Source organism: Microcaecilia unicolor, chromosome 12 (assembly GCF_901765095.1).
Source record: "Microcaecilia unicolor chromosome 12, aMicUni1.1, whole genome shotgun sequence".
Classification (NCBI taxonomy): domain Eukaryota; kingdom Metazoa; phylum Chordata; class Amphibia; order Gymnophiona; family Siphonopidae; genus Microcaecilia; species Microcaecilia unicolor.
Window position 1 is genome coordinate 77,404,833 of NC_044042.1, and position 14,392 is coordinate 77,419,224.

Sequence of the window (14,392 nt, forward strand, 5' to 3'; positions counted from 1 at the left end):
TTTGGCCCTAGCCCCTGTCGACCCTTTTGACCCCCCCTTCCCGCCGCCACTAATCCTCCCCCACTGCCGCCATCAGGTACCTGTGCTGGCGGGGGTCCTCTTCAGCCGGTCTCCGGGCCGGCGCGTTGCTGCAGCTGATGTGGAAGCCTAAGATTCTGTTTTTTCTGTGTGAGTCATCATGCAGGACATCAAGACGACTCACACAGAAGAAACAGAATCCTAGGCTTCCACATCAGCTGCAGCAACGCGCCGGCCCGGAGACTGGCTGAGGAGGACTTCGGCTGGCGGGGGTTGGGGACCCCTGCCAGCACAGGTACCTGATGGCGGCGGCGGGGGACTCGGGGGAGGGTTGGCGACGGCGAGAAGGGGGTTCAAAAAGGGAGGAGTGCCAGGGGTCAAAGGTAGCAGGGGTCCGTGGCGCCGGGAGGGGGGGGAGACTAAAATGTGCCCCCTCACCTCGGGCTCTGTCCCCCCTCCCGCCGAAGTCTGGCTATGCCCCTGGTCTGAACTCTTCCTTGGTGCCTGAATATCTGCTGACTCTTAATTTTCACTTACAATAGGGTTATGTTTCAACAATTTTATTAATGAAGCTCACAAAATATGTTTGCACGTTATAAGTACCACTTTAGCGGGGGTATAACCTCTTATCCATACTATTACAACCCAACGCTGTTTCTTCAATTAGTCCATTCTCACTAATACATAATTTTAACCTGAGCCTTGGCTGATGACTCTTTTCACACGGGGATCTCACCACTGTGAGTCACCAAAACTCTTCATCGGCCCCTTTAATACTATTACTTACATAAGTATTGCCATACTGGGATAGACCGAAGGTCCATCAAGTCCAGCATCCTGTTTCCAACAGTGACCAATCCAGGTCACAAGTACCTGGCAAGATCCCAAAACAGTACAATACATTTTATGCTGCTAATCCTAGAAATAATCAAAAAATGTCCTATATGGCAATGTTCCACCTTAATATTCTGTGGCATACACAATCTCTAATTTGTGGAAACAGCATGCTGTGTTATTGCTTATTATGGGGACGTCTCATCCAGTCACGAAGGCAATTGCAATCACATGAGTGATGTGCCTGCAGCCGTGATGACTTTGTAATCATAGACAGCCCCCTACCACCTCACGTGCAACAGAATTCAAAAAATATATTAAACTGGTGCTCTGTGCTAAATCATAAATAACTGTGTTAGTCTCTTTTTATAATTTTCTTCTGTTGCACAATATCTTAACTGTAACACGCTTGCTTGAACTTATGCCAGTAAGAAAAATCAGTAGAGCCCCAACAAACTTCCCAGTGTCAGGCACAGTTCATACTATATTGTGCCATATAACAAACTGCTGTGTCAAAGGAAATTCATCGTGTACGGTGAATTTCCTTTGACAAAGCTGTCAGTGCGAAACAGGCTCCTGTCGGGATCTAGTGTACACCGTGGACTAATTGCAGATAAGTGCCACAATTTTGTATCTGGGATGAATCACAGAGAAAGACTTTATTGAAAGAAGAGATTTAGCACAATATAGTATGAACTGTGCCTGACACTGGGAAGTTTGTTGGGGCTCTACTGATTTTTCTTACTGGCATAAGTTCAAGCAAGCGTGTTACAGTTAAGATATTGTGCAACAGAAGAAAATGATAAAAAGAGACTAACACAGTTATTTATGATTTAGCACAGAGCACCAGTTTAATATATTTTTTGAATTCTGTTGCACGTGAGGTGGTAGGGGGCTGTCTATGATTACAAAGTCATCACGGCTGCAGGCTCATCACTCATGTGATTGCAATTGCCTTCGTGACTGGATGAGACGTCCCCATAATAAGCAATAATACTGCATGCTGTTCTTGTTTCCACAAATTAGAGATTATGTATCCTAGAAATAAGCAGTGGATTTTCACCAAGTCCATTTTAATAATGGTCTATGGACATTTCCTTTAGGAAGCCATCCAAACCTTTTTTAAACCCGGCTCAGCTAACCGCTTTTACTACAGTCTCTGGCAACAAATTCCAGAGTTTAATTACACGTTGACTGAAGAAATATTTTCTCCGATTACTACTTTGTGGCTTCATTGCATGCCCCCTAGTCCTAGTATTTTTGGAAAGAGTAAACAAGCGATTCACGTCTACCTGTTCTACTCCACTCATTATTTTATAGACCTCTATTGTATCTCCCCTCAGCTGTCTTTTCACCAAGTTGAAAAGCCCTAGTCACTTTAGCCTTTCCTCATAGGGAAGGGAAAGGAAAAGGGAAATGGGACTTCATATACTACCTTTCTGAGGTTTTTCGCAACTACATTCAAAGCGGTTTACATATTTTCAGGTACTTATTTTGTACCAGGGGCAATGGAGGGTTAAGTGACTTGCCCAGTCACAAGGAGCTGCAGTGGGAATTGAACTCAGTTCCCCAGGATCAGAGTCCACTGCACTAACCACTAGGCTACTCCTCCACTCATTCCACCAATAAGAGCCAACCTCATCAGTGATGTCACAATGGCTTGACTGCCCGATACTTGGCTCACTTCTGATATTGTGATGTCATAAGGGAAAGGGGAGAAGGGAAATGGGACTTGATATACCACCTTTCTGAGGTTTTTGCAACTACATTCAAAGCGGTTTACATATATTCAGGTACTTATTTTGTACCAGGGGCAATGGAGGGTTAAGTGACTTGCCCAGAGTCACAAGGAGCTGCAGTGGGAATCAAACTCAGTTCCCCAGGATCAAAGTCCACTGCACTAACCACTAGGCTACTCATCCACTCATTCCACCAATAAGAGCCAACCTCATCAGTGATGTCACAATGGCTTGATTGCCGGATACTTGGCTCACTTCTGATATTGTGATGTCATAAGGGAAAGGAGAAAGGGGGAAGGGAAATGGGACTTTATATACCACCTTTCTGAGGTTTTTGCAACTACATTCAAAGCAGTTTACATATATTCAGGTACTTATTTTGTACCAGGGGCAACGGAGGGTTAAGTGACTTGCCCAGAGTCACAAGGAGCTGCAGTGGGAATCAAAGTCTGTTCCCTGGGATCAAAGTCCACTGCACTAACCACTAGGCTACTCCTCCACTCGCATCCCCTTTATTGCAATTAGAATTTTATTCAGAATGATATTTTCAATTTCAATTAAAACATTTTTTTTATATATAAGATTTTGACTTATCTTAGGACTCATTGTCAATTCTGCCGTGTGCCGGCATGGGCCTTGTTTTGCAATATGCGCTGCGTCAAGGCAAAGTCCTTCTCATCAGTTTAGTTGCTGCTGCATTCTTCTGAGGCAGCGTAGATTGCGAACATGGCCCATATTGGCACACAACAGAATTGAAAATGAGTCTTAAGGTAAGTCAAAGTCTTTTAAAATTGCAATTGAAAATATCATTATGAATAAAATTATAATTACAAATTTAAGTGACAGTATTAAAGCAGTAGATCAAGAGTTTTGGTGATTCACGGTGGTGAGATCCCCGTGTGAAAAGAGTCATCAGCTGAGCCTCACGTTAAAGTCATGTATTAGTGAAAATGGATATTTAATTGAAGTAACAGTGTTGGGCCTCTTACCTTTCTGCAGCCATTCTCTTCTTCCTCAGTCTCTTGACTGACCTGCCCATGCTTCTTACAGATGGATGGCAGCGTCTTGTTGCAGGGACCGTCATTCCATCGGCCGTCCTACAGATCAGCAGAGACAACAATATTTTTCCCTGATTTGTTTTAAATTTACTACTTAGCAGATTCATTTCGTTCAAAGAAGGGCAGAGGGCAGAAGTGTGTGGATGCACATGGACAAGAGGCTTAGGGGCTGTCATAGTTCACCTTCCTTTACAAATATTTCCAATGAAAAGTAGTAAAACCAAAAGATAAACAAAATATTAACTTTAATGAGTATTAACATGTGAATTGGATAATATGAAAAACTGAGCAAAATCACAATAAAATCACTGACAACGATGTAACAAATAATCATTAACACTTCCACCCCCCCCCCCCCCCTCCGATATTCAGCTGGCAATGGTCAGTGTTTTTTTTAATGCTTACCATCACTGGCTAAATTAGCACTGAATATTGGAGGCTAAATGTGGGCAGGCTGGGCGCCGGAGATTACGTGGGCTCAGACGATATTCTGCCACCAACAACCACGATTGGACCACCAGGGATACAGGTAGGTCTGCAGGACACATGCACTCAAAGATTCTGCAATAAGGGTGGCTTCACTGTGTGCATTTTCAGAGAAAGTGAAAGGACCAGCACACATCTGTGCATAAATATCAGCCTTTTGAAAATTATTTGCACATAAAGGGCTAGATTCCATATATGGAGTCAAAAACAATTGGTGCCAAAAAACTGCTTTTCTATAAACCATGCTTAAAGTGAGGTGCAGTTTATAGAACAGCACTTACAAATGGAAATCCTGTCTAACTTTAGGCACGGCCATTTCCACCAACTGAAACGTACTGCAAATCCTCGTGCCTAAATTAGGTGAGAATCCCCCCTTATTCTATAATTACGTGCGTAGATTCTAGGGACGCCCCTAGTCCACTCATGACCCTTCCGTTTCCGTGCCCCCTTTTTGGACTTGCGCTTAAAAGTTAGGCATGGATTCAGTGCCTAAACGTATGCATATACATTTTAATTAAATCTAATTAGTGCCAATAATTGCTTGTTAACAAGCTACTTATTGACACTAATTAGCGCATTTTAATGCTCTTTATAAAATGATGGAGAAAATGTTTTCACAGCTGATATTTTTGCACAGAAGAATATTCTGGTTCATGTGTACCTGGGTAGCACGGCACCTGGTCAAAATAGACCCGACAAAAAAGCTCCAAACGAAAAAAGCTCCCGACATAATAGTCCCTGACATAACAGCCACTGTCAAAACGGCCTGCCCACAATATAACCCTTTACAAGTTAGCCGCATGACAAAAGGGCCTGATCAGGGACTGCATTTTTTTCCTAGTAATCTTACCTTGCCAAACAGGATAAGGTTGGTAAGACTATGAAAATGACGACAATATTGTTGTTTTTTTAATTAGTATGTTGATGGAAGAATAGTTTCTGTAAATAGCAGAACAGATCATGAATACCAGTTTGTACCTATAGAATTTTATTTATATATGCTTTATGCAATTGAATGCTGGTAAGAGTCTTTCAGGCTCATTTTCAAAAGAGAAGGACACCCATCTTTCGACATAAAACGGAAGATGGACGTCCTCACAGAGACGTCCAAATCGGTATAATCGAAACCCAATTTTGGACGTCTTCAAATGCAGTCTATCGCAAGGACGTCCAAATTTCAAGGGGGCATGCTGGAGACAGGTCTTGGGCGTGCCTAACACTTGGACATCTGACCCATAATCGAAAAAAGCAAGGACGTCCCTGATGAACACTTGGACGTTTTCACCCGGATGTGTTTTTTTACGAATAAGGCACAAAAAGGTGCCCAAAATGACCAGATGACCACCGGAGGGAATCGGGGATGACCTCCCGGTACTCCCCCAGTGGTCACTAACCCCCTCCCACCCTCAAAAAACATCTTTAAAAATATTTTGTGCCAGCCTCAGATGTCATACTCAGGTCCATGACAGCGCATGAAGGTCCCGGGAGCAGTTTTAGTGGGTACAGTGCACTTCAGACAAGTGGACCCAGGCCCATACCCCCCTACATTTACATTTGAGGAGGAAACAGCTAGCTCTCCAAAACCCACTACAAATCATAAGTGCCCCCCTTCACCCGTAAGGGCTATGGTAGTGGTATACAGTTGTGTGTAGTGGGTTTGGGGGGGCTCAGAACACAAGGTAAGGGAGCTATGTTCCTGGGAGCAATTTATGAAGTCCACTGCAGTGCCCCCTAGGGTGCCCGGTTGGTATCCTGGCATGTCAGGGGGACCAGTGCACTACAAATGCTGGCTCCTCCCACTCCAAATGGTTTGCATTTGGATGTTTTTGACATGGATGTCTTTGGTTTCGAAAATCGCCGAGAGTCAGAAACATCCAGATCCAAGGACATCCAAATCTAGGGACGTCCAAATTTAAGGATTTTGACGTCTCTGATGGTATTTTTGAAATGAAAGATGGGCGTCCATCTTTTTTCGAAAATACTGGTTTCCCCACTCCTGGATTTCGACGTTTTGCAAAGACTTCCAAATCGCAACTTGGACGTTTCTTTCGAAAATCAGTGAAGATTTCAGTTGTAATTTATTATATTTTTTGTGATGTGTTATTTTTTTTAGGGGGCTGTTTTGTGTAAAGGCTATTTTGCCAAGGGTTGTTTTGTGGGAGGGGCCATTTTGTCAAGGGTTATTTCGTTACAAGGCTGTTTTGTCAGGGCTATTATGACTGGGTGCCGTGTAGCACGCTGTCTTGGACCTGGCGGTGAATTTCTCACATTGTGTGTGTGTTAAAATCCCATGTTTACTTCTGTGCATTGAGGTGGAATACTTAATGGCCTCATTACCATGAATTTTAATATACTGAGCGCACAAGTGTATCACGCAAGTTAACTCCTGCGCTGAACCGCTTTGTGCATTCTGCACCCATTAGCGTGTGCGTCCACCTCACGATAACCACTAGCTTTCTGCATTGGCCTCACAGTTCCAGGTTCAGGTGAAGCCCTAACCAGACTAATCAGCTGCTCTGCTCTGAACTGCAAGGTGAAAGACAGATCTTGTTTGTTCTAAAGATTCTGCCACCTGGAAGAGCTGAAAATGTTGCCTCTCACCGGTCCCCAGATGGTGACACAGTCCTCCAAACTGTCCCAGAAGTTGTTGGGTTCAAAAGGATGCCAGTACGTGAACCTCACTGGGGTCCCATCAGACCATTCAAAGTTCATCTGGAGCTTGAGGTCATTCAGACCAATCCAAAGTTCTTCTACATCTGCCATGCAGGGAGAGATAGACAGACTGTAACCAAACCCAAGAAGTCAGTGCATTCATCCAGCACAGCCAACATCTGCTTCCAGACTGTATTCATATCATTTATAGTTTAGTCCATTTACTGTACTGCTTGGCTTATACAAGAACACAGAGGGGAACAGTGTTATAAAAATAAAATAAAACCAGAAAGAACTACAATATCAATAGGAAAACACAAGCATTCAAGATCAGACAATCCAACCCATACACACAAAGGGGAGCTGAAGATGGAAAAGTGTATCCATTCTCTGCCCAATTTACTTCCTGGTGCAATGCCACAAATCCAGCTGATTGCTGGCTTCTCCTTCACTTCTTCGCCACAACGGATCCTCTCCCAGGCTATACCTCTCACTCCCTCCCCCCATGCTAACTGCTGTTACCACATCCTCCGGCAGCAAGTTCTAGAGCTTAACTATTCTTTAAGTGAAAAAAAAATATTTCCTCCTATTTGTTTTAAAAGTATTTCTATGTATTTTCATCCTGTCCCCTGATACTTTGTACTTTTTGAAAGAATGAAAAATCTGAAGTAAGCCCTGCTGTTAATGCCTACTTAATGTTGTGGTTCAAGTTTTAGAAACTATGGGGAAAGGGGTAGGGAAGAAACAAGAATAGTTAATCTGTTGTTGCTCATTTCCAGTGGCTTTTCCAGGGATACAATGGTTTATGGATGTTTCTCCAGGAATATGTCAAAACCCTTTCTTAAACCCTGCTATTCTGACCACATCTTATTGTATTTTGACTGAATCCCCCCCCCCCCCCCAACTGTCCACAGTTTGGTTGAAATCTGCTACTTATTAGTTTCATGGAGCTTCTCCTTGTCTTACTACTCACAGGATAATCAACTGTTCTCTCTTTATCCCTTCAACCCCACTCATGATTTTAGAGACTTCTATCATTTCTTTTCTCAGCTGTCTCTTGGCTTTTTCTCATACTGGGGCCATTCTATCCCCTTTATCATTTTGGTCAGTGGCGTTCCGAGGGGCGCTGACACCCGGGGCGGATCGCCGATGCGCCCCGCCCCCCCGGGTGCAGCGCCCCCCTCCATGCAGCGCGACCCCCCCCCGGCGAAAGAACCCCCCGGGTGCACGCCGCTGGGGGGGGTGCCGCACGCCGGTCAGCGTCGAACAGGAATGTTCCGGGGCAGAGGGAGCATGGAAACCAACGACGCTGACCGGCGTGGCACCCCCCCAGCGGCGTGCACCCGGGGCGGACCGCCCCCACCGCCCCCCCTTGGTACGCCACTGATTTTGGTGGCCCTTCTCTGCACCTATATCTTTGGTTAGATAGCGTAATCCAAACTGCACACAGTACTCCGTGTACTGTCATCCCATGGACTGATGTAACGCATTAGAATATTCTTCCTCAAGGTGTCTCTTCTCTAAGCTGAAGAGCCCTAACTTGTTCAGCCTTGTTTCGGAGAAGAGCTGCTCCAGCCTCTTTTAATACTGTGATTACCCTTCTTTTTACCTCAGCCTCATTTTAGAAAGGTTTAGGTGCAGATTCTGCACCGTTTTAGTCTCTGGAATGACTTCAACTTGTCTTTACCCTTTCTGAGATTTAGCCTCCAGAGCTGCATGTAATATTCCAGAAGCTCCACCTCAACGATCTGTACATAAGTATTGCCACACTGGGACAGACCAAAGGTCCATCAAGCTCAGCAGCATCCTGTTTCCAAGAGTGGTTAATCCAGGTCACAAATACCTGGCAAGATCCCAAAAAAGTACAAAACATTTTATGCTGCTTATCCCAGAAATAAGCAGTGGATTTTCCCCAAGTCCACTGTAATAATGGTCTATGGACTTTTCCTTCAGGAAGCAGTCCAAACCTTTTTTAAACCCCGCTAAGCTAACCATCTTTACCACATTCTCTGGCAACATTATCACCTCCCTTTCCTACAACGTACACTCTAATCTGATGGGCTGTTGACTCCTGCAGCAGTAAAGGATACACAGAAACAAGACAGCGGGCATTTGCTTGTGTGTCATTGACCCTTTGGAATTATATTTGGAGGGATACTTGCTGCAGTTTAAGAAGTTGTGTAAGGCATTGCTATTTAATACAGATTTGGACATTAATGGTTTCTTAGAAAGGGTCTTTTACAGTCCAGTTATTTATCCAAACTTTAGGGATATTAGGGTTTTTAAAGAGAATATTAGTGGGATTGATAATTTTATGGGACTTTTTATATGATGTTTCAATTAACTGCTGGAAGTCACCTTGAGTCACTTTTGAAAGTAAAGGAGTTGTCTAGTGGTTAGAGCAGCCGTGAACCAGAGAGACTAGGGTTTGATTCCCACTGATACTCCTTATGGCCTTGGGCAAGTCACTTAACCGTCTGTTGCAAACTTTGGGAACCTTTTACTAAAGGGCGTTAAGCCCTCAATACATCGTTAGTGTGCGCAAACAGACCACCGCAGAAATATGTTAAAGCACTTTGTGGTATTTTGCCTGTTTGCGCACACTAATCCACATGTTACTGATTAGACAGCAGCACGGGAATGGAGATTGCGGGAATCCCGTGGGGATGGAAGAAGTTGTCATGGGATTCCCTTTCCCGCAGGAGTGTAGTCAAAATCTCTGGTGTTTCCAGAATGAGGCTTGGAATGCACTGAGAGAGGCAAGTGGAGCATCAGAATGAGGTTTAGAACATAGTAACATAGTAATATAGTAGATGACGGCAGAAAAAGACCTGCACGGTCCATCCAGAGTGCCCAACAAGACAATCTCATATGTGCTACTTTTTGTGTATATCTTACCTTGATTTGTAACTGTCATTTTCAGATGGACAGATGCAATTGGAGCACCAGAATGAGGCTTGGAGAGGCAATTGGAACACCAGAATGAGGCGTGGAACATACAGAGAAAGGCAATTGGAGCACCAGAATGAGGAATGGAACAGACAGAGAGAGGCAGCTGGAGTGCCAGAATGAGGCTTGGAATGCCCATAGAGGCAGCTGGAACACCAGACTGAGGTTGGAACTCTCATTGGTTCAATGGTGAATACCATCCAAAAAAACCACAGGAGGCTGTTGGGGTTGGGAGGAAAGAGGGCTGCAAGCATAGACACCGACTCCATGGGTGCTGTGGGTGCTCAAGCATCCCCAATATTTTGCGACCCGTCACCTGACCCACCAGAATGCGCCGTCGGAAGTTCCGGTTCCAACCCCAGCCCGACCTGCCCGCCCTCTTCTCCCACAACAGCCCTCCTCGCCTTCCTGCCACCCAGCATTTAAAACTCATTTTACCTGAAGTCACGGCGGCAGTGAAAGGAGCAGGCAGGCTCGCTTTCAGCCTTCCCTTCCCTCTCAGCGTCCCACCCTCATTTCCTGTTTCTGGGATCGTGAGGGCAGGACGCTGAGAGGGATGGGAAGGCTGAAGGCAAGCGAGCGAGCCTGCCTTCTTCTTTCACTGCCGTCACGATTTCAGGTAAAATGAGTTTTAAACGCTGGGTGGCAGGAAGGCGAGGAGGGCTGTTGTGGGAAAAAAGGTCGGGCTGGGGTTGGAACTGGAATTCGGGGGGGGGGGGCTAAAAAGGGGGGGCAGGTGGGGTTTGGGGCAAGTCACTGGACATGGATGGGAGGGTAGGGCAGAGGAGCATCGCTAGACATGGAGGGGAGGAGACAGCAGGGGAGAGAGGAGAAATCGCTGGACATGGATGGGAGGGGAGAGCAGAGGAGAATCACTAGACATGGAGGGTAGGGGAGAGAGGAGAAATCGCTGGACATGGAGGGGAGGGCAGGGGAGAGAGGAGAATTGCTGGATATGGATGGAGGAGAGGGCAGGGGAGAGAGGAGAGTTGTTGAACATGGATGGATTGAGGGGAGGGCAGGGAAGAGAGGAGAGTTGCTGTACATGGATGGAGGAGAGGGCAGGAGAAATGCTGGACATAGATGGAGGAGAGGGAAGACAAAGGAAGGAGATGCACATGGATGAAGGGAAGGGAAGACAGAAGAAGGAGATGGAGGGGAAGGGATAGAGGAGAAATGCTTGACATGGAGTGGAGGAAAGACAGAGGAAGTAGATGCACGGGGAAGTGAGAGGAGAAATGCTTGACATGGATGGAGGGGAGGGAAGAGAGAGGAAGTGAGATGAACATGGATGGAGGGGCGGAGAGAGAGGAGAAATGCTGGACATGGATGGAGTGGGTAGAGGAAAATGCTGGACATGGATGGAGGAAAGGGAAAAGAGAGGAAGGAAATGCATACTGACGGAGATGAGGGAAAGGGAAAAGAGGAGAAAAACTACATATGGATGGAGAAAATAGATGCTGGATGAAAACGAGGAGAGAGAGGGGGCAGATGCTAAATGGAAAAGGGAGAGGGGGCAGACACTGGATGGAAAGGGGGGAAAGCTAAGATCGAGGAAAGAAGAAAGAGACTGGGGCCAACACAATTAGAAACAGTAAATGGCCAGACAACAAAGGTAGGAAAAAAAGAAAATTTTTTTTTAGCTTAGGATAAGGTAGTGTGGTAGCTGTGTTAATAAATACAGAAAATGGAAATAAGGTAATATCTTTATTGGACTAATTTTAATACATTTTTGACTAATGTTTGGAGACCAAACCTCCTTTCTCAAGTCAGAACAGAATATTATAACAGCAGTATACTGTCCTGACCTGAGGAAAGAGGTTTTGGCCTCCCTCTGAAAGCTAATTGAAAAATGTATTTAGTCCAATAAAATGATATTATCATATTTTCTATTTTTTGTTTTATTTGTATTTGTTTGCCTATAGTATAGTGATTGAAATATGTCAGTTTTTGAAATTTGCATCTCTTTATATTTGCACAGTATAGGGGGATTGAGGGGTGGGACTGTTCAGGGAAGAAGTCCTGGTGTAGGTTGCAGGCAGCCTATGAGTGGCGCTGCCACTGCCCAGGTGAAGACTGCAGCAGACAGGATTTTACGGTACCGGGGGGTGGGAGGGGGAACGCACCACCTGTAAAATAAATAAATACATTTTCAGCACCCCCAATCATTTTGAAAAGTTGGCTCCTATGGCTGCAGGCATGTAAATCATAGCGTCGACTTCTGTAGGTAAGGGTGGGGATGGGGGAGATTTATTATGGGGATGGGTGGGATGGAATGGATCTTAGTGGGTATGGGTGGGTATGGGTTAGATTCCACTGGGGATGGGCGGGAATGAGTGAAATTTCTGTCCCCGTGCAACTCTCTATTACTGATTTTTTAAATGGTCTGTGTTCATTTGATACATTAGTGCGATTAGAACCTATGTGTGTTTTTTATCTTTTAAACTTTTTATTAACAGCAAACTGTGTTACAATGGATTGCATTTCCATTAGAATTAATGTAAATAAACCGCCACAGAAAGTGAGTAAACTCCATACAATGATATCAAACTCCCCCCTTACTCCCCAGAACACTCCCCCCCCCAATCCGTTCAATTCACTTCTAACTCTTATTTATTTTATTTCTTTATTTATTGCATTTGTATCCCACATTTTCCCACCTATTTGCAGGCTCAATGTGGCTTACATAATGTTGTTAACAATGTCATTACAAGATATCATATACAGTTAGTATTGTGCAGAGATTGAGTAGGGGAGAGAGAAGAAGGGAGCGAGTGATCGGGAGTTACGTAAGTGGATCTTCATAACTGAGTGGGTTGGTGAGGTGAATTAATGAGGTTGTCGGTTATCGGTTCTCACTGTAGGCTTTGTTGAAGAAGTATGTCTTCAGAGCTTTGAGAAAGATAGTTATATCGTTGATTGTTTTCAGGTCTGTAGGTAATGCGTTCCATAACTGCGTGCTCATGCCTCCCCTCCCCCCCTCGCCTAATTTCCCAAAGAGAGATCCTCTGACCACTAGAGCAGGAGGTATTAACAACTTTTAATCTTGCTTCCGCCATATCATTCATGTCAATCCTAAAATGCACCCCCCCAACCCTCCCCACTTCTGTCTTGGCTCTCCCAACCCAGGAGCGGACACTATCTCCTTCTCTTCACCTTTGGGACCGCTTCCAGAGCCCATTCGCTTGCAGAATTTAACCCAGTACATTCAGAGCCTGACTCCGTGCTCGTGGAGATATTCTATTCAAATAGGCCCCCCATATCCTTACAAATCTTTGCCTTCTCTTCGGTGTGTACCTAGTGTCATGGACTCCGCCCCTCAGGAGCAGACCACGCCCAATTTCCAAATAAAATTTCTCTCGAACTGTAGTCGGTGACCTGTATCCGGGCTGTCTGACTCCCAAAGGACGGCGTCCACACCAAAATATAGGAAAGGTTATAGGAAAGGAGGTAATTTAGGGAAATAAGGATAGAACAAGGGAAAATATAAGGTACAACAATTACTAAACCAAATAACCAGTCCTCAATAAACTTTAAAATTTAACAATTTATTTGTCAGATAAACAAATATATATATATATATATTCCTAAAATAACTACTTTAATTTCTATTTTCTAGATTATCGTCTCTTCAATTCGTTAACAAAACATCAATTCATAAACATCAGATAAGTATTCAACCGTTTGTTTTTCCTTTGTCTCTTATCTATTTGCAATTCTATTTCACTTTCTCTTTTCTCAAAGAATTGATACTTTTCTTCACTTTTGTTTTTCAGGTCCTGGACTCCACTCTATACAACATAACGGTAAGTATGTTTAAGTTTATTTACTTTTTATCTCTTTTCCTTTAATTTCTTTACCACACTCTGTTGTCTTCTTTGTTCTTGGCTGGCTCTTTGACCTTTCTTGAAACGTTGGGGCCCTTGATATGATCAGTATTCTTATGGTCAAGAATTTTCTTTTAGGATTTTCTTCTTTCACCTAAACCTGTCCTTAACAAAGTAACTGAAGAGAAAACCCTTACTCCTTAACTTTTTCTCTGGATACCTAATAGAAGGGCTTAAATTATACACTGGCCATTCTAGATAATAAAAATAAATTAATCAAATACCCTAGACTAAATTTCCTATGCTAGTTGACTTTTTCCCTATCCTCACAGAGAACTTCACTCTTCTTTACTGCTCTTCTCAATTTTCCATATACACTCTACAGTCACGCAATACTTAACCCCTATCTCAACTTTCATTAAATTTTCATACATAAAATTTTTATTGTTTTCCTCTCAATCACTTTCATTTCACCATAAAACTCACTTTTTCACTAAACTTTGTCATTTAAACAATTTCCATACTTTGTAGGCCTTCACTTCGCACAGCTATTTCACACACACCCTTCTCCCTCTGTGTTCAGAAGCTCTCTGACCAGGGTTGCCAGGTAGAATTTTTTTTTCCAGCCCAATCCGGGCCAGAAACCAGCCCAAAACCCGCCCAAACACAAACCCCGCCCCTGACACCCCCACCCCCGCGTCACCGGCCCCGCCCCCGCCGTCACCGGCCCCGCCTCCCACGTCATCGGGCCCGCCTCCCCGTCATCAGCCCCGCCTCCCACGTCATCGGGCCCGCCTCCCCGTCATCAGCCCCGCCTCCCCGTCATCGG

The 14,392-nt window shown here is 44.5% G+C and overlaps 1 protein-coding gene across 1 annotated transcript in view; it reads right to left on the bottom strand.

Annotated features, from left to right (window-relative positions):
- MRC2 (mannose receptor C type 2) overlaps window positions 1-14,392 on the bottom strand; it is a 128,739-nt gene that overhangs the window by 51,985 nt on the left and 62,362 nt on the right. Inside the window, exons 8-9 of the mRNA XM_030220735.1 lie at window positions 6,737-6,891; window positions 3,581-3,688 (exon numbers count right to left, since the gene is read on the bottom strand). Coding sequence (XP_030076595.1) covers window positions 3,581-3,688; window positions 6,737-6,891 — 263 coding nt within the window. The remainder of the gene's footprint in view (window positions 1-3,580; window positions 3,689-6,736; window positions 6,892-14,392) is intronic.